Below are 27,481 nucleotides of genomic sequence, written 5' to 3' on the forward strand. Positions count from 1 at the left end.
AACCTCAATCAAACAGGCTCTTTGTATGTATGATTTGCCAAACTCTAGTTTTACTGTACACCTGCGAATGTGTAAACCACACAATTAACAGATCAAGAGCAGAGGCCTCCATTACAGCATACAAGCTTTGCCTCTCTCACAAATTAACTGCAGCACCATGTGTCCATTTGACTCTGTTAAAAGAAGGCAATGGTAGTTATCCCGGTTGTGTTAATAAGACGTTAGGATTAAACGCTTGCTTTCAATTACTGTTCACTAAGGCGCACCCCTGAGAAACAAAAACAGACCAAACAAAAATAAAAATAACCTTTGCGGCCCGCCTTGGAGTGCAGAACAAAGAGGTGGAGGATTGAAGACAGGTGCTGGGATTTAGTCATGCTGTCAAGGGAGGTATTTATTACTTGATTTTATATAAAAGTATAAAAATGAACTGCAAGTCCTTCTCGAGGCACAGGGGTTTGCTTGTGTCGACATCAAAGGTTCCTAACATGCATTCGGCTCGCAGAAATGTGTCACATCAGGTGCGACAGGTCGCCACCCTGGCTGTAACAATAAAAATCTGTGGGTCTATTTGGCACACAGCTTATTTTTAGTCATGCATAACAGACCTCTGAGCACAGTACCCCCAACACACCACTGCTACATACATACACACACACACACAACACTACCATTTAGTGCTTCATGTAAGAGTCATCATTATGATACAGTCAACTCATACTCATGAAGAAATGCAATTAACCTAACCCTTGGCCTTACTCCCTGTCAGTATCGCCGAAAGCACCCCCTAATTTAAAGACCAAAGCCTGTATATTCATTAAGTTGTACTATATAAATATTATACACACAATTTATCTTGGCAAAAATAACAATTAAAAGACAAAAAAAATATTATATGAATACCATCATCGTTAAAAACCTTAATCGACCCTTAAAAGTTTCCTTATGCATCCCCCTCCTTCATCACAAACAAATGTCAGCCACTTAACTGGGACTGTGAATGTGTGCTGATTGGCTAGTCATTCAGGAAAATGAGATTCACGTTTAAATCCTAGTAGCTGATTGGCTCATGCTTTCATCTGTGGTGTGCTGAGCAGAATGTTGTCTTTAAGCATTAAGTTAACGGGAAAAGTGTCTGAGGATGCTAAGAGGAACCAAATGTGATGTTATTGAAAAAATCTACCAGGACTTTTTTCAGCGAGAGGCCAGAATACAATTCATTCTCACACGGCGTACATGAAAGGACAAGCCTGCTGTTGATTTTTCTCCATCTTGAGTAGCTCCTGGGTAAAGAGTTGCTATCTCAGGCATACCAAAGTTTATTTGAAATTCCATTTCGTGCCGCCTGGCAATATTTTTAAAGTATTTACTATCAACAGATGGACCCGACGCAGTGACACAGAAGGCTGGCTGTGTTATGGCTGTTGCTGGGGCCCAGCGTGCTGCACATTTACACTTTCACATTTGCAATGAAATGAACTAACCGTTTTAAGAGGCTGGAGATTAAGCAGACTACCGAACCAGGGAGACCTTCCAGCTTCAGCCCGAAATGGCACGTCTATAAGCTCAATCTTCAAAAAAAAAAGAAACTCCGCAGAGAAATCAGATGCAACTGGCAAGCAACCGGCTCTTCAGTCAAGTCAAACTTTCATGTGTATGGAGAAACATATCAGATCTTTCTACAAAAATCGAAGAATTAAATCACAGGAGCACAACTTAAAAAGAGTTCAAGACCTCACAATTCCCCTAGGGCTTAAACTTCCCGTAGACATAACTCACCAACTACTGGCCAAGACTTAATCAGCTTACATCATCACTTTCATCTTATTAGGCTCAGACTGCCTTCAAAACACAGGGACTTTCGAGGCAGAGATGGCAATGAGATACATATGTATTTTCTTAATATTAAATTATTGTGTATTATCAAGATCTCTGCAATAACTATAAAGTGGTCTAAGCTTCAGGAACGAAATGGCTATATTTCCAGAAGTGCAAGAGTGGGCTTGCATTGTTGGATGCAGGAGGCTCTCTTTGGGAGCAAGTGAGAAGCAGGAACATCCATTTCTGAGGTTTAATTTGATCAAGATCATTAGCCAAGGGACATGGCTTCACCTTTCTAAACACTTCATGCTTGATAGTAATATTTCAAATGAGGTAAATGCACACAAATGGCATACATGTGTATATGGTTTTAGCGTAAGATAATTAAAGTCACTGAAAAAGGATTATGACCATATGCCGTAAATCAGGTCCTCAGAGACCCTCTCACAAGTTTATAGATTTATGTATGTGAATAAGAATAAATGTATGTAAAGCATTGAAGATTTCAAAATAAATTATTTGTTTCTGGGTGGATCAAAAATCTGCAGCATTGGGGATTCATGAGAAATCCTACTGTGTCTTATGTCTATGCTCCACTACCGAGTCAACTTTCAGTTTGCTGGCTCAACCAAAACAACTACCACAAAACAGTTCTATAACAAGAACCAAACACAAGCAACAGAAGAGTATTTTCACTTTTCAACTTTACGTTCTGCACCTCCCTGTTCTAATGCCTCCACAGCACCATTCAGAAGTCAAAGTCTGTCAAGAATAGAGGTTTTGGCTGCTCAAGAAGAAAACCATGAAGACATCCAGACGGCTCACATCGGCTTTACCTATTCCACAATTTTTAAATTTTGTTTGTTTTTACTTCTCGGAGTAAACCAGAAACTGTGCCCATTACGGTTCAAATGACACCCAACCCCATCTTACCGAGTTACCTAATTATCCAAGTTTGAAGCTGGCCTGTTCTATGGTAGTCACAAGCCTCTTTGGTGGAATTATTTGACTTTTATAAGAAAATCCTGTGGAGGTGAAAACCAGATGGGCAGATTGAAATCATAACTCCTCTGGCACTGATTAAGGACGGGAGGAATTGAAAACAGGTTTCGGGGGAGCGCCAGGCCAGACAGAGAGAGACAGAGATGAAAGCGGGACGCTGTTTGGATTAAAGGCCTTCAGGAGTGAAAAAATGAGAAAAAAATTGAAAAAAGAAAAGAAAAAAAAATACACACCATAGAGATTTGTGAACTCACAATAGGGAACAAGTAGGGCAGGAACAAGTGTCAACTACAGGGCCACCGATAATGAGCTCCTGTAGATAGACTGGTATGGGTTACGGCTCCTGTTTAAACCCAGCTCAGAAGGAAGTCAGAGGCAGCAGAGGTTTTGGCCTTCTTGTCAGCTGAAGTGACACAATCTTAGTACAGCATTATATTAATCCTTGACAGATTTTACAAGTATTTGAAGTAAGGGATGTAAAACGGAACCATTTGAAGTCTGCAACGGCAGAAAACGACAAAATGCTTATGGAGGGAGGGCTTGTAAAACAGATGGAAAACCATTAAACTCCAACTAGACTTAGCAAAACACACAGTAGACGAATGAAACTTGTTATTTGGCAAACTTCTAATTCAGCTTTATACAGTAATCACACTGTATATACAACCATTTAAGTCTAAGCCATTAGCTGTCAGTTGAGCGCATAGAAGCTACAAATTAAGATGTTTTTGTCACCCTTTGGTCTAAAGGTTTTAAATGTAAGCTCAGCCTGCTGCCCCTTTCATTGCCTTTCATCTGAACAACACATCGGTCTGCGTGTTGAATGAGCTCATTTGCTCGAGTTAGCACCTGCCAGACTTTCCTTTGCTGAGGAGAGTTGAAGAAGTTTTAAAAACAATTATTTATTCCACTCATCAAACCTGCTGTGAGAGCACTGGGAGGGGTGGATGGTTTGCCAGCAAGCCCAGATGCAATGCCTGGCAAATACATCCCAACAGGAGGTAGTAGCATACGTCTACATTTCCACAAAGGGACCAAGCCATACGGGATCCCTTCACGGGAGCTTAAAACAAGGAGTGCAACACAATAACCAAAAAGAAAAAAGGCCTCTGGAAATCTGAAAGGCAAATCGGCTGTTGCATTTGTATATTGGTAGGCTTACATTCCCATAGTTCAGAGCAAAGTAAATTATCAACACCCTACATAGTGATGTCGGGCAACACACCTGTCTCCTATCCAAAATCAAGTTGATGCAGCCAATTTGTGAGAGCGACAGTGGCCACGGCCAGCCCTCTCACCCCCACCCAGTCCACCTAGTGCCCGGGCCCGGTGCCTCTCTCACCTGATGAGGGACTCCAGGATGAGGGGTGAGGCTCCCTTCTGGAACTCCAGCTCCTTGTAGTGCAGGGCCTTGGCGTATGCTCGGCACTTAGCCGCTCTCTCTCCCAGCAGGACGATGCCGTTGTCATCTCTCAGCGGCAGGGGGCCCTGAAGAAGAAATGGTTGGTTTGTTTCTTATTGTCTGTCTTTCTTTTATTTTTAATTTCTCTCCCACATAGTTTTTTTCCTTTTCTTTAATTGCATGCTGGATTGTTTCTCCTTCTTTCCCTGCTTTCTTTGCTTTCTCTTTTTCGTGCAGGGCACCTTGCAATAGGGCAGCCTACAATCTCTGGCCTCCGGTTGAAAACGCCACTGAAAATATAATATGAACTGGAATCAGTCTCTCTCTAAAGATTTCTCATCGCAGACATTTAAAGTCAGTCTTTTTCTAAATCATGATAATAACAATAGAATATGTGATACAAGTTATCTGGAACCTGATGACATTTAATATAAGATGCGTACATATTACATGATATTACACATTACCATGTATTGTACATTTGTGCCATGTTTTCAGGAATGATTTAACTTAAACCTGTAAACACTCCTGGGGACACTGCTTTTTTTCCCCAAATAAAACTACATCTGTGTACGTGAATAAATTACATAAAAATAACTTGAATTAATGTATGGTTCATTTTCTGGAAAAGCAAACAATGGTTACCAAGTGATTTGTCCGAGCACTTTCATAAAAGAAAAAATAAGAAACTATCAAAGTCTGCTCCTTGTAATTTCCTGGGGTAAAACTGAATAAACTTCTCTTTACTTTTGTGTTCTTGAACAGCTTTCAAAAAGGGATTTTGGTGATGTGGCACTTTCAATAAAAGGTTTCTATTACAAAGTACTTTGCTTGGTTTGAGACTTACAAGAATAACTCCTTTATAAGCCGTTCTCAAAGTTGGCTTTCAAGTCTTTCAGCTTATTACCATATGGCACAGAAGCTTGGCTTTTAAAATATATATGTTCTTAAATTAGATGCTCCAGTGCTTTTACGAATGGATCGCCTGCCAGTAAAGAAGAAAACGCTGGTGTTTACAACACAAGAACAGTAGGCCGGTTTCAGAGTAGTAACATTTGGTCACAATGGTAAATTTCCCCCAATAGCAGCGTTACAGAAATCTCCAAGCTTCCAGCACTTTTCTTAATAAACCATAACACACCTGCTACTCATTTCCATACACCGTGCCTAAGCTTGTGATTCAGCATTTAAAGCTCAGCACTAACATACCATACTGATGAACGACACATGCATCAGCACCCCCAAAAAAAAGATTCTGCACCAAACACATGGAACAGAATAACTCCTCCAAGGACTCTCTTCCCCCCTGTTTTCTTTCAGTTTTGCTTATTTTATGTAATTATTATTCAGATCTACAATTATTTTATTTCTTGTTTTCCACATCCTGTGATGTTGCAGGATTTTTACTTTCACTTATGCTTCAAGGTGGGGAAAATCAGCAGCACATTTTAGCTGTGGAGCACAGAGGTTTTGAGAGTGGTGCGGGGGACGGAGGGTGGAAGGGCACCTTATCGCTGTGCTCCATGAACTCGGCCAAGTTGAGGAGGGTCTGGGTGACCTCGGCGATGTCCTGTGAGGTGAGGGCCAGCTCGATGCTGCGGATGAGCTCGTCCTGCTGGTCCTCACTCAGCTCAGACCAGCATGACAGGAAGGCAGCATTGAACAGGTCCCTGTCAGGTGGAGAACACAGGATTTAACTTGGATCATCAGCCTGTAGTGTTCTTTGACACTAACCTTTTATCATTTCATATTTTTTATTGGATTTGAAATTGGGGTGTGAGCACTACACTCCTGTGATCTACTGGAGCTGACATTCTCAGGCCTGGTCCTCGGCATTCCAGATTAAGTAATAAAAATGGATTGGACACCATACAACAGATATTAACTAAGTGGGCTGAAACAGACGGCTGCATATTGGGCATAGCCACCTGTAACTGGCCCCTCTATCCAATGAAAATGCTCGGACACAGACACAGACTCTCTGGCGGGCAGTTTGCTGGCTGCTGTGCTCCCATTCCCTGTGCCTCGTACATCTCCAGGAACGTAACTCTGGCAGGAAAGTGACCGGCTGTCTCTTTATTGTGTTAGCAGAACCATTAATCAAGTTCTGTTGAAACCCATAATAACCCAGGAAAGTGAGAGGCAAGAGGGAGCTGGAGCAGAGTGGCAGGGCGAGCTGGGACAGCAGTCCATGTTACCTGGCCAGGGGGATGTAGGTCTGAGCCAGGGACCAGCACGAGCGCAGGGCCGGGGATGAAGACTCCTTGAGCAGCACCACGCTCAGCCGGCGCAGCCACTCTAGCCAGTCGTCCTTCGACACCTTCCGAGCCGCCCCCCACGCCTGCAAGAAGAGCGACAGAGAAAGAAAGAAAGAACAAAAAAACAGCAGAATGAAAGAAGAGAAGGCAAGAAAAGAAAAGGAAAATGAATATTGGTTAATTTCTCCTCACTGTACTGCCACAGTTTGACCATGTATTGCGTTTTTCTATAGCAGAGCCAGGACGGACAGATACGTATGGGTTATAGGTAGAAACACAGCTGATTCTCATCTGTTATGAGTAAAAAAAAATACACAGAAAAGCAATAACACAGCAGCACTGAGGCAGCTGTTTTTTCTCATGGGAGTCAAAATAAGAATCATCATTGCAATGTATGTTCTCATACTTTACAAGATGTTAATGTAAAAATCTCAAACTGATGTGGAATTTCCAAATCAATCCCCACATGTTAGATGACAGTGATTATTCCAAAAAATAAATCTGAGGCAGACACCAGGGCTTAGGAAGTTAACCTCATCTTCCCTATGAAGCTAACCCAGAGCATAAATAACACACTAAAAGACCTGAAATACGATTTCTATGGGGAACAAAACCAGCCAGCAGAGAGAGACGTTTTTAAAGGATTGGCCGTGGATAAAAATACAGAGCACTAATGATGATGGTTGTTTGTAATTAATCTGTAATGCTAAAAAAAAGTAAAAGAAGGGAAAGGGAACGCAAAAAACTAATTACGGACAGATGCATGCCTTGGCCTACAATGTGAGCAATATCTAGTGACGATTACACCAGGAGTTCAAAGGAGCTGGCTGCCATGCGCAGGCGGCTTCACTGCTGAGAGAAAAGAGAGGATAAAAGCAGTTTTTATGCTGTGCAGATGTCTCCGTTTTTTTAATGTGCTATAGCTATAGCTGGCTACAGGCAAGACGAACGGCAGGATATGTTAAACAGATCGGAGGCTGTTGGGAAGAGAGTGGGCGTCCTCTCTTAGGAGACCAACGCCGGTCCTGTCCCTGGGCTCTGGGACCACATAGGCCCGAGGTTGGAAAGAGAAAAGTGTGCGGCGGCCTCAACTCCTTTTCGTTTTCGAGGGGGACCTCAGAAGATGCTACTCTTCAGTATTTCCTAGCAATGTGTGACGGGGTCTGCCATGAAAGGCCACAGCTGCAAACTGCCTCGCCAACACCTCTGGCTCTCTGTCAGTCGCATAAGAAAAACACGTAGGGTTTCTTGGCACAGGAGGTTTCATGTCTTCCACACCCAGACTCCAACTGGAAGTGCGAAATAGCACACACTGAAAGGACAAATCTGCTGTGGTACAGAGCGGCTCTTTAGAGCAAAGAGCAACAGTCACAAAGGACATGTATGTTTTAACAATACTCTTCAATACAATACATAGGCCAGCCTTTATCATCCATTCCCTGTGCGTTCTTAGGGGGTACATGTACTGAAGCGAGTAGCAATAAATGGTGACAGGTTGATTTTAGCATCACCTTGTTGGATAGGTAGCATGGATGCCTGCAATTGAGCTCTGAATTAATATAACTGAATCAGACCGAATAACAGCACCAATGGCCTATAAGTTGAACTGGTATAGCTGGATCAGTTCTCATTCAGGGCAATGCTACAATACCTAAAGTTGGAGAAACTCATAAGGGTGTGCTTGAAAGAGTAAGACAATTCTCTTGAAAAGACTCCTCATCTAAATGATGAACAGCTGTGTTGATGTATACAGGTTATAGCCCTGGAAACAGTAAGCGCAATATACACGCACGCAAGCATCCACGCTCGCACGCAAACACGCATCCACACACGCATGCACACTCACAAAAACTAGTTTAATACAAATCTCTTTCACAGCAAAGGAAAGTGGGGTTTACTGCACTGGCGGCTGACCTTCTGCAAGGCTGAAGTGCTGACATGCAGTTTCTTCATGGGCCCGGTCTCCACTGGCCCACTGACCAGCATGTCTCCCTGATTACTCCTCAGCTGGCGGTGCTGAAATATCAGGGGATCCTCCTCCTCCTCTGCCAAGGTGTAGCCCTGTGACCAAACATACACAACACGCCATGAATGCATAGGGCACCGCAATCTATGCATCAACAGGCAATCTGATCCTGAAAAGGAAGGGTGGATTGACAGCCATGAAATGTTTTAAGAATAACAGATGGAAAGGCATGTTTTTTTTGTGGTTGTTCTTCACCTGCACAGAAAAGTCACTGCCTGTTGTGACCAGCTCCATTTGCGTAGGATAGGAAGGAAAATGCCAATGAATTACTGCAATGTTTTGTTTAGTTTTGTTTATGTTTAAAAGGTCGACACTGAATGAAGAAGGGAAGCCATTAGGATTTGGTTACTTTGGAGAGAAAAAAAAAGGGCTCAAACAAATCACTCACCTTGACTATTCGGCAGATGAGAACATCATAGCGCTGGTGGTTTATTCGGTGTTTCAGCATCACCTTGTTCACCATGGGAATGAAGATCTGATACTGTTGAATGAACACAGTGACTCATTAATACTCTTTTGACTTTATTGGCAGCCAGGAGAAACAGCCCATCCTGCTTTCACACAGCACAGAGGTCAGTAAAACCACAGCAGCATACAGTATAAATAACTACAGTCACCCAACCATACCAGTAAGGACAGCATTTAAAAACAGAGGATCCTGGTATCAAGACAGCTGAGATTGAATGGGTCAGGGCTGTGAAGGAACATGCCTGGCAGTTTTTTTAAGTAAAATGGAAGGGGAACTAGAGGGGGGTTGTAATATAATTGATTTCCTATGATCAATTTTTTTTCTGTGCTCATCAGTGCTCGGGCTGCTTCCTTCCATTCATGGTGGTTATATAGGGCGTCCCATCACAATCTGGCTCAGCAATAAGAGAGTGCAAGTGCTGCAGATGGAAATTTGTCAGTCCTCTAATTTCTCCTATTAAATCAACGCTGTTTCACCAAAGGGACATTGAAGCGGATTCGCTAGTTATGGGAAGAGCCGCCGAGCGTCATATTTTAATGACTTTCATACGTTATTTAGCAGCTGGCCAAGCGTACTGGAGTTGTTATGTGTAATCGGCTCCTGTGGAGAATGTACCTTTTTGCCCAGCTGGAAGACTAACGAGGAGAGGGTGTCCATGGATGTGTTGCGTAGTTCTGGAGTTCCATCCAGCGTGCGAACAATGGGATGGATGATTCTGGAGGCGTAGTCGGTGAAATCCAGAGACTCCGTGAGTCGGTCAAGTGTCTCCAGGGCCACCCTGTTGGGTACAGAAACAGTCACACACACTGGGTGTCAACAAGCGGGCCCAGGGGCTGAGGCAGGGAGGCCGGCTGAACCACGATTAAGATATTACATGTTGACGGGTACAAAAAGAATATCTATCAAAGAAAATAACTATCAAATGTATTAAAAAAATAACAAAAGTCTTGTTGTGGTGAAGTTCTTGCCATGATGGTTTTCTGGTAAATGGGGGGAGGAAATTATAGGTGCTTTTGGTTTGTTTGGTAAAAGGCCATTTTATTTCTCATGAGTACAGTATGCTGAAAATTTGAATACTGCGTTATACAAAGTTATAAAATGTTATTTTCAAGGAGGCTTTAAAAAGTATTTATTCCATTACTCTGTGTTTTTGTTTAAAAAGGAAAAGCCGCTCCTAATGTTACAAAAAATTTAAAGAGCCTCCTGGGGCTCTTAAATTGGTCTTTTCTATTTATTTTGTGACACCTTAAAAAAAAAAAAAAACAGTAATTTTTAAATTGCAGAAAGTGTTTTATGAGTATGGCCTCATGAATCCAAAAGGAAAAAATCCTCAAAAGAAACTAAAACAAAAACTTCTGAATGATGTTGCTGCAGCCAGTACACTGGCAGGGAAAACTGGCTTTGACTATAACTGACAAATTCCAGTCACATTTCTCACTCCAGCTTTTTTGTTTTTGCTTTTTAAGTCATTACTTTTTTTGTTAAACAAGGCACTGACTCATGCAATTGTACTGTTAATCTTGCTGGGATCCTTGAGCAATTGCACCAGCCTGCCACACAAAAGGAATGAAAATCTGCTTTCCTCATTAGATGAACAATACAACAACATACTTCTGATCCTCTACTGTCATTGTGTGCAGAGCTGTGAAACAGGCTGCTGGGTAGTTATTTCTCAACACGGAAGATGTTTACATTTTAAAACCCATTTACGGTAAAAGTAGTTCTGTAGAAAACAACATTCATTATTTGAGCCGAAGTCAGTTAAAGTTTAGCTATTTACACATGAAAATCTGCCAAAGCTAGCTCTACTCAACAGAGGTTATATAGTCTTTTGTACCTCAATTGTTTCTTTTGGTTTTGGTTTTCAGACTTGTTTTTCCACTGTGTTAGCCGTCATAATACTGGGAGATCTTGAGAATTATTTTAAGTACATTGTGCTATTTTTCCTACCAGAAAAACTGAATGTGTACAATATGCGTAGGTCTGCTACATAATCTTAGTCTCCACGAAACACGATCATATCAAAAGCTGAAATACAGTCCTGCAGTCCACCTTGAAAACTTAAAAATTTGAGATATTTAGGAATCAGCTGGTATCTTGCCAAATATTCCCTGCTGCACACCTAAATGCTCTGCAACTGGAGGAGTTATTGGTTTGATCTCATCAGCCCAGCAGTGGCTCAAGGTGCGAAAGTTGCCACATTCCAACCATTCTAGAAGTATCGCCCTATCAAAGTAACTGCTAACAGAACCTTCATAAAACAGATATTTTTACTCATGCACAGCTGTTACAAATAGAAGAAAATACCAGGACACGATATCTTATGCAAGTATAAAATAAAAAATGCAATCGTGAAAGAAGAAACATTAAGCTTTGGGGTGTCTGAAACACTTATGCATTGAGTGTATTAGTCGGAACTGACTTGCGCGCTTGCGGAGGCACATCTTGGGCATCAAACAGCTTGACAATGGGGGGTAGCAGTAGGTGGAGATAATCGTCCAGGTTGGCACCAAACAGCTGAATGGCATTTAGCAACTGAGGAGAGAGAAGGTGAGCAGAGACAGAGAGCTTCAATACTAGAATGTGTTCATCAAAGCTGAGGACACTGGATACTGGATAGAGCATGAGGTGGTGTTAAAATGAGAATTACAAACAATATTAAACTGATACACTGAACAAACACAGAACTATGTCAGATGTGCAGATGCATAGTTCTGGTGTTTATTCAATATATCACTTTAATATTATTATCTGTTTCACTTCACTTACAACAGCACCTCGATGTTACGTGTTGTCAAAATAATTATTCTCTTTTTCGCAACAAGGTCAAAACATACAGGTATGTGCTTCTTTGTCCAGATACACATGTTCACGATAAGATAAAGAAATGGAAGTGAATAGTGATTACATAATTGGTTGGCATTTTCACTAATGGACCAGGCTCAGCATCTCTTTCGCATCTCCTTATCTGCTGGGGAGGGCTCAGCTAAAAAATAAGTTGTGTTCAATGTCAGCAAAACAAATTTTCCTCTCTGCAAAACATCAGCTGGAAGTTAACTTAGCTCCTTCCACACTCACAACAACGCTTCCATATAATATCCAGTTGACAGTTTGCCAAACATTGAGAGTTAAGTATAATTTTTTTGGATGACAGCTGTTTTTTTGCAAGGATAAAATATCCTACGCCGGGAAACGCAGTTCGTATAGGATCATCAACAAGAACGTTAGGCTGTTCAGATGATAATAACATATTTGATTTCGGAGCAGTCCCGTGCTGTTTGTGCAAGTTCTGTCATTTTAATCCCAGCTAGACTAAGCGGAATGGATTTAGTCTGACTCTTACTTATGATTAAGGAGCTGTGGGAGATTCTGATATTCCTACTGCTCTTTGATGTGTAAAATATATATTTTTATGAGCTACAGTGCAGCCAACACTCTAGACATTTACGAAGAGATTCAGAACAAATATCTATATCAGTATCGTCAGTTTTAAGGTCTGGTTTCCGCCGCTGTATCTCACACATCTGATTATACCCATCACAAGGATATTAAGTCAAGGCCTTTTTAATAATCAAGACATGGATTAACTGTGACTGTTTCTTTAATTCTTTTCAGAGCTGCGTTCGATTACTCTGAACCAGTGCTTTGAATATCACTGACTGCTGGACAGTGCTGAACGATTGAGATTTTATTTAAAAAAAATGCAGGGTGTTTTGTAACAACCTCCGAAAGCGTAAGACATCCAGAATTAAAATAATGTGATGAGATCGATCAAAAACTCTCATGGATGCTTCTCCTTTTGACACTTTTGTCAGTGACAACTTCAATATTTTACCCAAGGATACCAACTATACAATACTCGGCACAGATGTTCATCACAAGATGTCTCTTAACCATTCCTCTGCAGGGCCAACACAGCTGTCCATACCGAAGAGATGCTTTTGATTAACCCAAAAGTTTAGTGATGGATTTGGTTGGAATGCCCACATTTTGACATCTCCCGCCCCCGTCAGTACTACATTGTGCCACCCCCCTGCAATTCTGTAACAGATGCACAGTGAGTATCAGTAATACTTCCCATGATATGTCAGTTTGCACACAAAAGGTGACACGATTTCTAACAGCCCCCTTCCATTGGCCAGCATAAAATTCTTAATTGGAGTGCGTTGGCTGCTAACGGGGTCTAGAGTACTAAGAAGTCACCAGTAGATAAGGTTTAGGGAGAGCTCTTGCTCTGAGGTCCACTCGGCTGATGCCCTTCCCCCAAAAAGCACCCTCACCTTGATGGTGACGCTGCGCCCCGGGCTGTTGTCATGCATGAAGACCCTCAGCATGTGTGGGATGAGCTGGGGCAGGTAGAGCTTGAACTCACCCCCCAAGGCCACCACAATCTGCTCGATCAGCAGGATGATGGTGTTCTGCATGGGGTTGTTCGGGGTCCAGTACTCCTAGGGAAAAGAGTAGTGCAAAGACCATCAGTGACACAGGGGACCCTGAAAGGTTGCTATGGGTTTGCGGTGATCTCGAAGAGTCCACCCCCCCACCTCCCAGTACCGGTTCAGAGACTACGCCATTTTCACAGATCCAAGCTGAGCACCATAATCTGAAGGAAACAGCTGTTGTCAGTCATTTGATGATCATTTTTATTTATTTATTTGTAATTATTATATTTTCACAACCTGAAATATGGACCTGTCAGACCTATATAACCCAGGCAAAAATCGGAGTACTAGTGAGGTATTATCATTTCCACTCAATTCAGGCTGACTTGCTTCAAAAGCATAATGTAAAACATGCAAGTAAACGTATCCAAAGGTGACATGGAATGGTTACCCTGGGGGCGGCAATTTGATAATACTGGGCTACAGCAGCTGTTCTTTTAAAGATATCTTCAGGAATTTTTCAGGGGGAGAAACGGTTATCACCAGTTCACTGAACGCCCACATGAGGGCAGAACCTGAGAAAGAACTACCTTTTTGGAAAACAAATATTTGGTCCCAGTAATGTAGGTTTATAAAAGGTTATTCAGACATTCTTGTACATTTCTATACTGGTTTCCTCACTAAACCCTCTTTGGGGTATTTTTGCATTGGCCAGTTCGGCTTGATTTCCTGCTCTGGGACCACTTAGACTGCTGGGGAGAGCGGCCAATGCAATTTAATGTGATTACTGTGTTGAATCACTATTCCTTCTTGGTCTGAGCATATTTCATAGACAGTAAACAAAAGAAAAGATCTTTTGTTTTATTCCCTGTTGGGCTCAGACACCATTACGTTTCCATTTTTTATGATAAATCACCCTGCGCTGAGAGAGGAACATTCAAGACTTTTTTTCACCTCTCTCAAAGTCTGACATTCCTGCCAAATTGGATTAAAAGAGTAGTGTATAAATACTTTTCCATACCACCTTCAGAATGGACTTTTGTTAAGTGTTGCTTATAAATAGATGCTTTAGGATTATTGAAGATAGGGGAACGCCCTGCCACAGTACATAAAAGAGTGAAAGCTTAGCCAGAAGCAAGTGGAATCCTGAAAATGTTAATTAAGTGATGACAAGAGAAGTCTAAGATATGACTTTTACAATCTACTGACTGGGGAAATTCGTTCCACATGAGCACATGAACAAGGTTTTCACGATATTCTTTCTGACAAATAAAGAACTGCAAAAAACAGACGTATTCAGCAGATATAAATCACTAAGGCATTATTTGGTCGGGGGGGGGGGGGGGAGGCAAAACAGGGTAGTTTTTATTCAATTTTAACCCCCTTTGAAATGCAAAATGCAGGTGAACACTTACTCTGATGAGAGTGAAGATATCGTCCATATACGGTCTGATGTGGATCTTCACAAAGCACACCAGCATTCCCAACTGTTGGAACAAAAACTGGAATAAAGAGAGACAAAAATGTATTAATAAGGTGTCATTAAAGAAACAAGACTTTCTCAGATCTCCTTTGTTGGCAACAAATCTATCAATCTATTTTGGTTTTCTACAATATACTTTTATCTGTGTGTATGAATAACAATACATTGAACTTCATATTCGATTAATCTCCCCAAAACCAACAGTACATTATGCCATCTAAATTATGTTTTTAAAAAGGCTAAATACACAGCCAGCCATGCAGTTTGTTGCACACATGGTTTTAATAAGGATAATACAGCTGCTATTGGATTTGATAAAACTGTCATGTAAATCTGAAAGTTTAATCTCAGACATAAACAACCACCACAACACTCCTTAGTGAAGTCAGTTCTACCTGTAACTATGATGAGTGAAAAAACGTCTGAGAGTAATTATTTGTAAATTGACTAACACTTAAAAGTCTGAATGATCTAAACCACTTATAAGGTTCATAAATCACCACATACAATTAAGTTCAAAATAATCCCTGTCAGGACTTTTACCTCATTAGCAGCAGAAATATAGTTTCAAATTAAACAAGTTAACCTAATGCTTTACTCACACTGTGTGATGTAATTGCACATGTTATACAATTAATATTTATAGAGTTTCCAAATCCTAACTTGATTGATGATCCAAGAAACAGTGTTTACTATTCTGGCAGCAGGTAAAGACAGGTCAGACTAGCTTCAATGTGTCTACAGAAACAATCGTTTAATCCTATTAGATCAAAAGGCCAGGTGCATTTACAAACTAGGCACCAAACTAAAATGTGCCCACACTAATGACACCTGCTGGACATTATGAGTTCAAACTGAACTATCCACAATCCCAAAGCCAGGAGTGCACAAACCCAGACATTCACTATGTCAGCCCTGAAAACATGTAAAACTGCTTTAGAAAATTAACTTCAACGAGGAACAAAACAATAAATAACATTAATCTTCCTCACATTACTTGTTTTAGTCATGTAGTGGCTTCTGTAACTTTCTCTCTGGCATACTAAGCTGTACCTTTCTTGTCTGCTTTTCTTTTGAAGTTAATAAATAATAATAAAATAAAAAACAGGACATGCCTTTTCAACCATGTACCAAAGCGTCTGCAGAAACGTCCTTTCTGATCAGTTTGTTTAAATGTGAAACACAGATCTCTCTCATTTTGGACTTTGGGTTTGTTAACTCCAGCTACAAAATGTGCTCTAGCATTTGCCTTTCAGTTTGTGTTTATTTGTTTTTGGAGGGTTGCACAGTGCTGATGGAGCTCAGAAACAAAGCCCATCCTTGCCAAGAACCATTTGGGTGGGTGTGCAATGATGGACCTACCTCCCGGATGTTGGCATCGCACACTCGGATGACATTGAGGAAAGTCGGCATGACCTGGGGAAGGAACTGCACACACTTAAGCCCAAGAGACTTGAAGATGAAGGTGACGGCTTGGACCACCATGGTGTGGTGATTGGACAGCGACGGGTCCCTCAGGATGCGCATCAGGGTGACTATGGCAACGGCTGGGTAGAACTCATCCAGGGGCAGGTTCCCCATGTTGACGAGCATCTCACTGGTGCTGTAGTCCGCTGCAAGACAGGGCACATGGCTGTTCTACTAATTTGTCTAACCCAGTTGGTGTTATTCATCAGTAAAGTCCACATGCTACATACCCATTTAAAAAAGAACCGTAAAGATCATAGATCATTGCAGGAATAATTCACTATCATTGTATTTTACATATGAATGAGTGTAAAAGTGTTTCCCACATTTTTTAACACATTCTTCAGCTCATGGAGTAGAGGGCTGATATAACTATCCGAAAAACCTTGAATTTGTGTTGGCTTTTGTTTTTTCCAGTCTTCACTCTGTTTCATATTTTGTTGTCAGAAGACACTGGCTTATCTTAGAACTTCAGTAATCTCTAATGGGCCTGGCATTTTAAAATCAAATACATTCCTTATCAGGGTAATTTCCAGTTAAAGTCCCAACAGCAGATGTGATGTATCTGAGCAAACAGCTTGAAAGTAAGAATAACAATGTTGAAAGAAGACCCAGACAAAAATGCTTTATCCTTTCTGGACCTTGCCAGGCAGGTACTATTGGCCATGCTTGCTCCCCCTTAAACATACAGGTACACAAAAACAAGACAGGGATTGTTGGTTTCATTGCTCCCAGGTAGGAGATGAAGTGCAGGTGTATGAAGGATGGCTGCTCCGCTCAACATGCAGTCAGACTCAAACGTCCTGCAACCGCATGACTGTGCTGGGAGTTAGCACAAACACACACTGAACACCTGCGCAACTCTGTGGGTCTTCAGACTGAAATTACAACACAAACACTGCACCTATTACAGCTTACCCACATAAACTTACCATCACATTTTTAACATGGTTTAACTGCAGTTTCTCCAGTCTTGCTATAGGTTTAACATGCCTGCACTCTGCTTTACCACACTTGACCATGGGAATACCATGATAAATATGTCATGTGTCCAATAAGGCAAGTTTACTATAGTAGACCACGATCTATTAATGTTAGAGTATAGAACACAGTAAAGGCATGTTAAAACCAAAAGATACCACAAGAAAACTATTTCAGTAAAACCATAGTAAACATGCACAAATTCTATGGTAAATTTAACAGGGTAAACTGGCATACAAGTAGTGGTCTGTCAGTTTTTCCACAAAACAAAAACATGTAGGAGAATTTATTGTGCATTAATTGTACGCAGTCAAATTTGAAGCACTGCTCCTATAACATTTCCTACAATACAGAACATTTAAAACCACCATCATTATCCAATTGCAACTAGAAGAGAATAGACAGCACCTTAATTATGTAATTTCAAGTACAATGAATGCCAATTACATGCCAAGATCATTTCTGAATTAGCCTAAAGCTTAACAACATTATAGACCAATGCTACTACTGAATTGCACCTACAAAACAATACACTCCAGTACAGAATTACTGAATTACAAATACCATTCAGGATATTGTAGACAATTGTCTGCAATTAATTGCTAATACAATAAAATGTTGTCTATACTGAATCAAAACTACAATATATTACACAACATTGTCATTATTGAGTTAAAACTGATATATTTCAGTACATGGTAAACCAGCGTTTCTATATTTGCAATCTGTCTGACAACAAATCCTTGCAAGGAGAGCTGAATATAAGCAAATTACATCGCTAACCACTTAACGACTGATTCGTTTTCTTCTCAAGAATTTACTAACATTTCATGTCTATGTTTATTGAGCATCTGTTTCCATGCCTGACTGTCGTGAATATTTCATTATTGACATCAGCTTTATAAGAATGTCTTGTGTAATATATCAATTTTTTATTCAAAGTCACTTGGAAAAGGAAATGATTTGTTGGTATAAAGTGTATTAATCTAGGAATACAAAGATCAAAGCTTGAACAATACAAAGGAAACGACAAATGGAAAGTTAAATCTGTGCCAGGATACTAACATTACTTTGAAATTAAATATGAAAACTGAAGTAATTCTATTTATTTAGCTCAACATCTCCCCCTAGTCTACCCCCATGAGAATGAATGCAGGCATTTCTTAGCCAAATTAACATGAGAAAGCACTAGATTAATTCCAAACTAAGATCTGTGGAACCAACTTTTTGCTTAATGAATAGTCTGTTGGCCTGGAACAGCCACATGATGCAAGGAGTTACAATGACACGGATTCTAGCAGGAGTCCTCAGATATCTGAGATGTCTCTTGAGGTCTGGGTGCTGGACTCCCTTCTTGCATGAGGCATACTGACGGTTTGGGAAGGATTGTAAGCACCAGTGTGGTGTGACAATTGCCAGAGACTACACTTTGCTGATCCCCAGTATGAATCTCAGCTCATATACAGTGAATGCCGGCCATAACATTTCGCTAAACCAGTTTCAGGGTTTGTTTTGACAGCGTTTCTCCCCATACCTTCCTGAGCATTCCTCGCACTCCGAGTGTTTTTGTCTGCATGCCTCATGCACTTTCACATGCTGTGACGACTATTCATATCATAAGGATAGAGGATCCCTGTGATTGTGGACCACCCCGGAGAGCAGGATTCACAGCTTCTTGGTTCGCATGATTCTCCGGCAATAGCTAAGCCTCCAAATAATGGGCTGCACAAGGACCAATGAAATGGTACACTAGAGAGAGATCTGCAAAATCCTGCACTGTGTGTTTAAAGAACCTTGAGGTCTCATTGCCAATAGCTGCCAAGTCTCCGGCGGTGGTCAACTGGTCTACTGTTGCCATTACAGGGTGTGATGTCATAGTCAGCTCAGTCTAAGAAATGTGTTGTGAAAAACAAACTGTAATACCATGTACTTCAGGGTTATAAAAGGCCATGAGAGTTGAAAGCTATTTTATCGGTTGAAACACATTTCAGGGCAGATTTTTTGTTAAAACAGTTAACAAACAGTAACGCTGGTTGGGAATGATTTTCTACCAGAGGAAAAACTGCAGTATTCAGAGAAATTGCTATTAATAATAATATTCATGTTGGAGTGCAGGTTTGACCTCCTTTTCAAATAATGGCAGACAAAACAATTATTCTTCACGCAAGACCAATGAAGAGACTACCGAACAAAATTGTATATTAATAATTATTATTTTGAAAGTCACGGTATGCTCGTCAGAAGTGCCCAACGTGTTCCTGTAGTGGAATATGAAGGCCTGCTCTCTGCTGCCCTGGATTACTGGTCAGCTATCCTTGCAGCCCACATCCCTGACTGAATGACTGAGCAATGAACTCCACACCAACACAAGGCAATAAATCCTGAAAAGGACCCTGCATGGTCAGTGAGAAAACAGTCTCTGCACTAAAGAGACTACTGGAGTACCACAAGGTCAGGCACAGTGGTCTAGAGAGCAGCTGAGGAAGATTGTGTTATCCAAAGTCCCTTCACTCACCCTGCCTGTAACAGGAAACCTGAATGTTTTGGGTTTTTTCTTCTTCTTCTTCTTGTCTTGCTGTTCCACTTTATGATACAATGCTGCTAAAGTCATCAGCTTTTGAATGGGGAAGGCTAGCAAGTTCACAGGTTTAAATTTCCAGATTTGTCTGTCTCTCTCACTTCCAAAAGGCGCCATCCTTCCCTACTTTTAACCCTCAACATGACCCCACTTGATACATTGACGGCACACCTTGTCTTTAATGACATCCGAACGTCCATTTGATTTAAGGAGAACTGTCACACCTCACTACACCTTCAAAAAAAAAAAAACAATCTTGCTCCGACATGTCATAGGAATTTATACGTACTGTGATGCTGTGTGATTTGGATAAATAATAGCTAGCAAAGTAGCTAATATACCCTGAGTGCAGATCCAGTACACACCTTTATTAATACTCAGTGTACAAAAAAAATTGCATAATTGCATAATTATAGGAATTGCGCCCGTTCGCCAAAGCACGCTAACATTTTTTACATCGAAAAACTCTTTTGTTGCTCTGTCAACATCCCTGAAATCTACAGTTGATCCCTGACAGAAATGACACGCTATGGAAGCTGCCAGGACCATATGAGGTTACCTTACATGTCCAAATGAAAAGGAGCCTTGAGGGGAAAAACTATCAAAAACAGATTCTTTCAAAAATTCTTCGGTACATTCAATCTCTGCTTTTTGTTAAATGTTTGTGTGTGTGTGTGTGTGTGTGTGTGTGTGTGTGTGCAAAAGCTTCCTGGGAATACATACCAGAATCCTGACTGGATTTGGACTCTGAGAGGCTGACTGCAGAGGCATCCCTGGACTGATCAATCATCCCGATGTTCACCTTGTGTTTGTATGGGTCCAGCGCGCCGAGAAGTCCGAGAACGCGAATGGCCTGCGAACACAGCACAACCCTCAGTCATACCGTCTGTGAGAGAACTGACTGCCAGACATCAGAAAAACCAAAGGCCCAAGATCTCTCCTCAGGAACCTAACCATCAATCAATCTGCTTCCTTCTGCCAATCAATACATTCCATTCAGAGATTAGGCATTCATTCCGGAAAACTCCATTACCCTATGTTATTTTTTTCATATTGTCATATACATTTATTTTTAAGGAAAATAAAAAAATCAGAAAAAAAACACCTGGTAGTGGTGCTGTGCATTTAAAAACAAATATTTTGCGTAAAGACCAGAATAAACAAAAACCCTTAAACTATCAGTATACAGTCTGCGATAAAAGGCAGGAGACAAATAAATCTAAGATCAAATAATGATAGTTCTTGCGGTGAGTTACTGTCACAGTTTAGATGGTTTCTGTACGTGTCACTACCTCTCTCCTGATTCCTTGGTTCTGTTCGGTCTTGAGGAAGTTGAGCAGGACTTCCAGCAGGGAGGGGTATTTGCGGTAGGGCTCCACCACATACCCAGTGCTGGCCACCTGCTGCCCCAGCGTCCACAGTGCCACCTATAGGGCAACAACAGATCAGCACATTCAAAATTCTTTGTTCTTGACCAAAAGTATAGAAGCTATGCAGTATCAGAGCTTACATAAATAAATGGTGTTCAAAGCCCTGAAATTAAGTGAAAACACTAATGGGATTTCAGGACTTTCGACTTGAGGTAGGAACTAAGAATAATAATAACAAGGAGTGCTCTTTTTTGATAGATCACGTTTACCCTCTTATTATGTCGCTGAAGGATATACTGTCTGTTCAATAAAACTCTTTGATCAAACAGCCTGGCTAATAATAAATTGCTCCACAGTAGAAAACATTTGATTGTTTTTTTTTTGCTTGACTTTGAAATAGAAAATGTAAGACTGGAATTAACAAACTCATTAAATCTATGACCTGGAAATAATGAACATAGTCATAGACTCTGGCATATAATATTTCAAGTTGAGGACATTGAGGATGTCAAACAGTCATGCCCCAGAAATTAAAGCACAGCAATGGAAATAAGTCACCCTAATAAACAAAGACGTAGACGTCATTACAGGAGCAATATTAGCTTTGTCCCTGGCAGCAGAGAGTAACGATGTGTCAGCCTGCAACAATCAATCAGTCTTAATGAGGTCTCATTTATTAAAAAACACAACAACAAAAAGCTTAATAATTTTTTGGAGTTGAGAATTCAATTGAATGTAATATTAATCAACCATCGATAATAAAAATAAAACAAAATAACCACTTAACCCATAATGATATAGGAGACCCAAGCAGGAACTGCGTATGCAATTTTTAAGGGGAAAGAAAAACATCAACCAAATGCTAAAGAGATCAGTTTGGACCCCAGTTTCCTTGCTTGTCGCCTGTCTCGGTCGAACACTTTACGGCCCCTCTGCTGCCGAGCGAGGGCCTCTTGGAGACGCCAAGAGCTCCAGTGCGTTTACTTTATGATAGGGATGATTGCTATAGCAGGATCCAATAATAGTGGAGGCTATGGGAAAGCAATGAGGGGCCGTGTGAACAGAGATGAAGAAATGTTTTCCTCCAGGTCACCATTATATCACCCCCAGATCAGTTTCACTCATCTGATTTGAACTTTGGAGGCAGAGAATTACAGCATTGTAGGCCTTGTTCTTTCTTGTTGTGTTTTTTAAAAACACCACTTAATACTTCTCCATGTGGGAATACAGAGCGGCCATAAATATATTGGGCTTTAAACTACTTATTCCTACAATGAGTAATGAGTTCAATTCAGAGTTCAGGCTGAGAGAAGGCCCCCGAAACTGAGATGAGTGACAGCCCCCTACTGGATTTGAGCTATTTGCGTTCACAAGAAATGATTGAGTTTTGTTCTTCTTATTTATAAAAGTAGTTCTGGGAAGTCAACATCCGGGCACCCCCAACACTGATACTCACCCCCCTCACTTACTTAATTACTAGTAAACAGAACATATGGTTCATTGCTACCTGTTTCCATGGCTCGCCCATCGTCTCTGTGTACCCCCTTTTCCCAGCATCCTCCTTACCTGTCTCTTGGCCAGGGAGGAGGAGTCCTGCAGCATGTCCATGATGATTGGGAACAGCTCGTCCATCCACTTCCTCATCTCCAGCCCGCTGACCTGTAGCACAGCACAGTCACATGACACCCCGAACCCTGGCACACAAGCAGCCCTGACCGAGTTGCATCTCACTGTGACTCAAACACTGTATAACGAATGACGCAGGCCTCATTGCAAAACTGCTTTCAGACACGCAAGCACAAAAGAGGATATTCTTCTGGCTCACACTGCCTAACTGTATTCTCCCCTCAGAGAGAAGACATTTTAAAACAACATAACAGTCAAGTACATCCCAGTCTTTTATATATTCTGGTTTGTTTTTAATCGAATTTATTACTTCAAAGGTTAAATTCTTGGATAGCTATTGTTGGACGATCTTGTTGGAGAACTTCAAAGAAACTCTTTCTGACATTGTTTCACACCAATTTGTTACTTTACAGCTGGAGGAGCAAAACACCTCAGCCAAAGCCAATGCCAGACTTTGAAGTGACACCTATTCTGTAACTAAATTTCATTACAAACACCATCCTAGTCTGAAATTCAATGGGGACACTCCAACACAACATTTTGAGGTCATGGTTGACAGGTTGACCTGCAGTTGGTCAGCAGGCTTTAGCCACCTTACCTGGGCCAGCTCTCCAATGGTAGCCAGGACACTGATGACCACTGCGGGATTGGGATCAGGGTCTTTCAGCTTCAGAATGAGGGCCTGCAAAGAGAAGCACACGTCAACGACACACACGTTACATGCACAATACACACAAGGTCTCGAAAGGACCATGAGCGGGTGTGAAAACATCGGTGAAGGTGCTTTTGCTCATTTCGAAGACTACGGTGAGTTGAGTTGAGAAGCTGTTCATGCTTTTCCCACTCGTTCCCCCACATTTTAAAATTCACCTTCCAATACTTCGAAACACCCTTGTTTTGAGACATATTTCAGGGCAGCCAGGATCTTGTTTTGGACTAATTTTCTTTTTCGTTTTAGCTAAATCATCAGCTACCAGTGTGCAGGACTGAGACGCTGCTGTTTAGTTGAGTAAGAATACAGGCAGATACCTTGAGGATGGGCTCCATGTAGGGGCGAATGAGACGCGGCGCATTGGACACCAGGTGACCCAACATGCGGGCGCTCTGCTCCTTGTTTCTGCCCACCCCGCTGTGCTCCAGCTCAGTCAGGATCTGAAGGGAGGGAGAGTGAAGAAGACCATGTATTCACAGTCCTGAATAAGAGGAGGCAGCAGGCAAGCAGGAAACCCTGGGTTCTCAATAGCTCAAACAGAAGTGCACAGTCGCCATCTGGTAGTACAAATGTGGAACTGCATGCCTAGGAACACCCGGGTTTAAAAATGTGCTGCAATCTTTAAAACTTTATCAGAAAGTCTTGGGTAGGGGAAGGAAATAGCTGCAAAATGGTTTCCATTCCATTCATAGAAAACCAATCTAGGTTCACACAGTATTGTTTTTTACAATTTCAGAGTCACAAACATGACGTGCTCACCAGTACCTCTTTACCTTTTTTACATTAGAAAAGAAATGCAGCGAAACAGTTTTGCATAACATTAAGGCATGAGAATAAAAAAAAGTTATAGCAATTATCTTCAGTAAAATCTTTCAGCATCTGTGTTGAAAAACAAGAATCCCAATGACCATCTCCTGACCTGGATGAGCATCTTGCGCAGAAAGGGCATGACGAAGGCCGGGTTCATGCTGGACAGCCGGCCAATGGTGCAGATGGCCAGTTCCCGGATCTCAAACACCTCGTCGTTCAGAGCCACAAACAGGGCCTGCAGGTTCTCGGCCTGGGCTAGGTGGGCGTCGAATCGCTCGTCCAGTGAAGCCAGCACACAGTAACGGATATCAGGGTCTGTGATTGGAAATTGCATGCAAAACAATGGCATAAAACACATGTTATGGAAGAGACAGAGAATACTTTTCTGTACTCCTGCTCCTTGGTGCCCAGGCCACAGTATTCTGCAGAATAGCAGAGTCCAGTAACGTAAGCAGGACACCAAAGCACTTTTGCTTTTGTTTAATCTCATTATTATTTTCCCAATCCTGCTGCAGGACCTGGAACCTGAATTCCCCGGCTTGTGTGCAGAGGGAGCTCATTTCAGCATCACGCACAGATCCTCACCTGGGTCGGTGATTCCCACGACCAGCAGTTTGCTCAGTACGTCAGCCACCACCTGCACGGCTGTCTGGCTGACCACATGGCCGTGGCCACTGATCAGCTGGATGGAGGGCGTGAGCAGGCGTGAGCAGGTGCGCGCTGCCTCCATGCGGATCTCCTTGTGCTCGCTGTTCAGGAAGTGGTCAGCGCAGTGCCTCACAAACTGTGTGAGGGAGTGTCCTGATAGAGAGAGAGGGTCAGATACCACCTGCACCAAACTTTAATGGAGACAGTCACAGTCACAATGAAAGCAAGAATTTCTGGTCTCACCTTCAAACTCGAAGCTGCCCAGGGTGCGCAGGGCCAGGGTGATGCTGCCCACGTCGCTGGCCTCGGGGATGTTGGTGAGGCTGGGCGATGCCAGTTGGTGGGCTAGGCCCTTGGGCATGCCCGGGTGACGAAGGGGCTTGTGCATGAGGACCAGCGAGAGCATCTTCAGCAGCCCATCCTGGATATCCTTCTTCAACTGGGGGATCTGCCGGCTCAGGTCGTACAGAACTGCGGTCAGTGCCGGGCTGAAACAAAACACACCCACACACACGCGCAGACATGGCTTTAATTCAAAGTTATCCTGGATAAGACAGTGTTTCTTGATGCTCGAAGGAAAGGAGATTTGCTTTTGCCTTTTGGAAACTGATATTTGAACAAGAGTTTTGTGTATGGCATGTTTTCTCTGCTTCGATAATAGTGAGTAGGAGGTGGGGCATGATCCTCAACCACAACACTAGACACTAGTTAAAAACACTCTAACAGGGGACTAGCAAATCAGGATGTTTTCCCAGGGCCCCCAGCCTGAGGGTAGTCCTAGAGGAGGCCAGCTGGGCAGCACTCACCTGAGACCCACGGCCAGCATGGGTTCCAGGAGTTCCTTGATGTCCTGCTGGATGGTGGGCCCCATGGCACGGGAAAGCATACTGATACAGGTGAACACGGTGGCATCCACCTGAATGGTCTTCTGCCTCCTGGATAAACAGAGAAACACATCTCAGTGTCTCTACTGCATCAATACAGGTGCTGCACACACTCTGTTGTTATAGCATGGCAGGCACATTTGTGGGCGAGCTCGCTGCTGTTTACTTGTGTGCGAAGTCCTTGGGGGGCAGCGCAGCCTTGATGATCTCCAGGATCTTGGTGAGGTAGGGCTGGATCTCCGTCCTCACGGCCACCACGAGCAGGCCAAGCGCCTGGAAGGCTGCCGTGCGTTCCTTCTCCTTCTTCAGGCAGCCCAGCAGGTGGCCCATAGTGTCGGACAAGTACTGATCTGGCAAAATAAAACCAGCCACTCCTTCACAACTCATAATCAGTCAAGCGATATTAAATATTCAGAGCTCATCTGAACTCTGGGCAAAATTGCAGAGGCAGAGACAGATGTATGAAATATATTACTTTCCTGCTTCCTCATTTCATTTATTATTATTGTTATTAGTATTATTCTTATTAAAAGTCAACTTGAAAAATCTGAATTAGATTGTGGTGGGTTTTGTCTGTTTCTCCAGACGGAAGAGCCTGACCTGTGAACGTGTGGGGCTGGAAGGCAGCCAGGCGCGGCAGCAGGTTCAGAATGGTCATCTGAATCAGAGGGTTTTTACTGGTCCGATACTTCAGCACCCAGCGGCACACCTGAGCATCAACAACAGACATTCAGAATTATCTTATGAACAACAGCTACAAGTTCTCTGAAATTTTACAGCAGCATCTCACTTTTGGAAATCTGTCTGTGACTCAGTGCCTGGCAAATAAGTATTTTAATCTTTACATTTTTGGTTTAGTTTTTTCACAACCTCCATCTTGTTTATGCTAAAAAAATGTACGGCCATTCAAAAAAGGACTTGCCTGGTCGAAGCGCTCCTCCATCAGCTCTCGGCAGTATCGGCTCTCCACCAGCGTGGTCTTGGCCGGGGAGGGTGTCGCCCCAAAGCTGAGGAATCCCTGCGGAGTGCTGTAGCCCAGGAGCCCCAGCAGGGCGTTGGACTGCTGCGGCTGAACAGACTGGAAGCTGGTGAAGGGGGTGATGTGGCGGGGCTTGGTCCCAAAGCCCATCAGCTCCTTGCAGTACTTGTCATGGACCAGCTGCTGCTGAGTGATCTCCTCCATCTCCTCTCGGAGTCGCTGAGGTACAGAAACATTCATAGGTCAGGGGTCAGGGGTCGCACACTCCTAGCATCGCAATGCAATTCACTGTCTCATGAATGAATAATTGCTAATGCAGGCCAGAAATACGTCACAACCGCCTGAGCAGAGACTGTCCCCCAGGGGCTGCTGTCCTGGGCAGCTGGGCGGGACGTGGTCAGCCTCACCTCTCCCTCCATGCTGCTGATGCGCACAAGCTCATTGAGAATCAGCAGGGCGCCGTGCACTCGGTCATCTCGGTTCATGCCCTTCTCCTTGGCCAGACTCTCATCAAAGCCCCTCTCGGCCTCCTCGAAGGTTTGCTGTGCAGTTAGAGAGAAGGAGAGATCAGTGCAGCCCTGCT

The 27,481-nt window shown here is 42.4% G+C and overlaps 1 protein-coding gene across 4 annotated transcripts in view; it reads right to left on the reverse strand.

Annotated features, from left to right (window-relative positions):
• mtor (mechanistic target of rapamycin kinase) overlaps window positions 1-27,481 on the reverse strand; it is a 96,211-nt gene that overhangs the window by 65,755 nt on the left and 2,975 nt on the right. For 2 of the 4 annotated variants that reach the window (XM_066691522.1, XM_066691520.1), the window contains exons 6-28: window positions 27,306-27,440; window positions 26,842-27,117; window positions 26,520-26,628; window positions 26,086-26,269; window positions 25,842-25,970; window positions 25,279-25,523; window positions 24,973-25,188; window positions 24,497-24,702; window positions 23,895-24,017; window positions 23,464-23,547; window positions 22,806-22,898; window positions 21,162-21,296; window positions 20,593-20,722; window positions 16,206-16,456; window positions 14,776-14,862; window positions 13,259-13,426; window positions 11,401-11,513; window positions 9,594-9,756; window positions 8,898-8,990; window positions 8,398-8,544; window positions 6,424-6,566; window positions 5,733-5,895; window positions 4,166-4,311 (exon numbers count right to left, since the gene is read on the reverse strand). In XM_066691522.1, coding sequence (XP_066547619.1) covers window positions 4,166-4,311; window positions 5,733-5,895; window positions 6,424-6,566; window positions 8,398-8,544; window positions 8,898-8,990; window positions 9,594-9,756; window positions 11,401-11,513; window positions 13,259-13,426; window positions 14,776-14,862; window positions 16,206-16,456; window positions 20,593-20,722; window positions 21,162-21,296; window positions 22,806-22,898; window positions 23,464-23,547; window positions 23,895-24,017; window positions 24,497-24,702; window positions 24,973-25,188; window positions 25,279-25,523; window positions 25,842-25,970; window positions 26,086-26,269; window positions 26,520-26,628; window positions 26,842-27,117; window positions 27,306-27,440 — 3,539 coding nt within the window. Of the gene's footprint in view, window positions 1-4,165; window positions 4,312-5,732; window positions 5,896-6,423; window positions 6,567-8,397; window positions 8,545-8,897; window positions 8,991-9,593; window positions 9,757-11,400; window positions 11,514-13,258; window positions 13,427-14,775; window positions 14,863-16,205; window positions 16,457-20,592; window positions 20,723-21,161; window positions 21,297-22,805; window positions 22,899-23,463; window positions 23,548-23,894; window positions 24,018-24,496; window positions 24,703-24,972; window positions 25,189-25,278; window positions 25,524-25,841; window positions 25,971-26,085; window positions 26,294-26,519; window positions 26,629-26,841; window positions 27,118-27,305; window positions 27,441-27,481 lie in introns of all 4 variants that reach the window. The other 2 variants (XM_066691521.1, XM_066691519.1) reach the window with 1 other exon arrangement.

Source organism: Amia ocellicauda, chromosome 18 (assembly GCF_036373705.1).
Source record: "Amia ocellicauda isolate fAmiCal2 chromosome 18, fAmiCal2.hap1, whole genome shotgun sequence".
Taxonomy (NCBI): domain Eukaryota; kingdom Metazoa; phylum Chordata; class Actinopteri; order Amiiformes; family Amiidae; genus Amia; species Amia ocellicauda.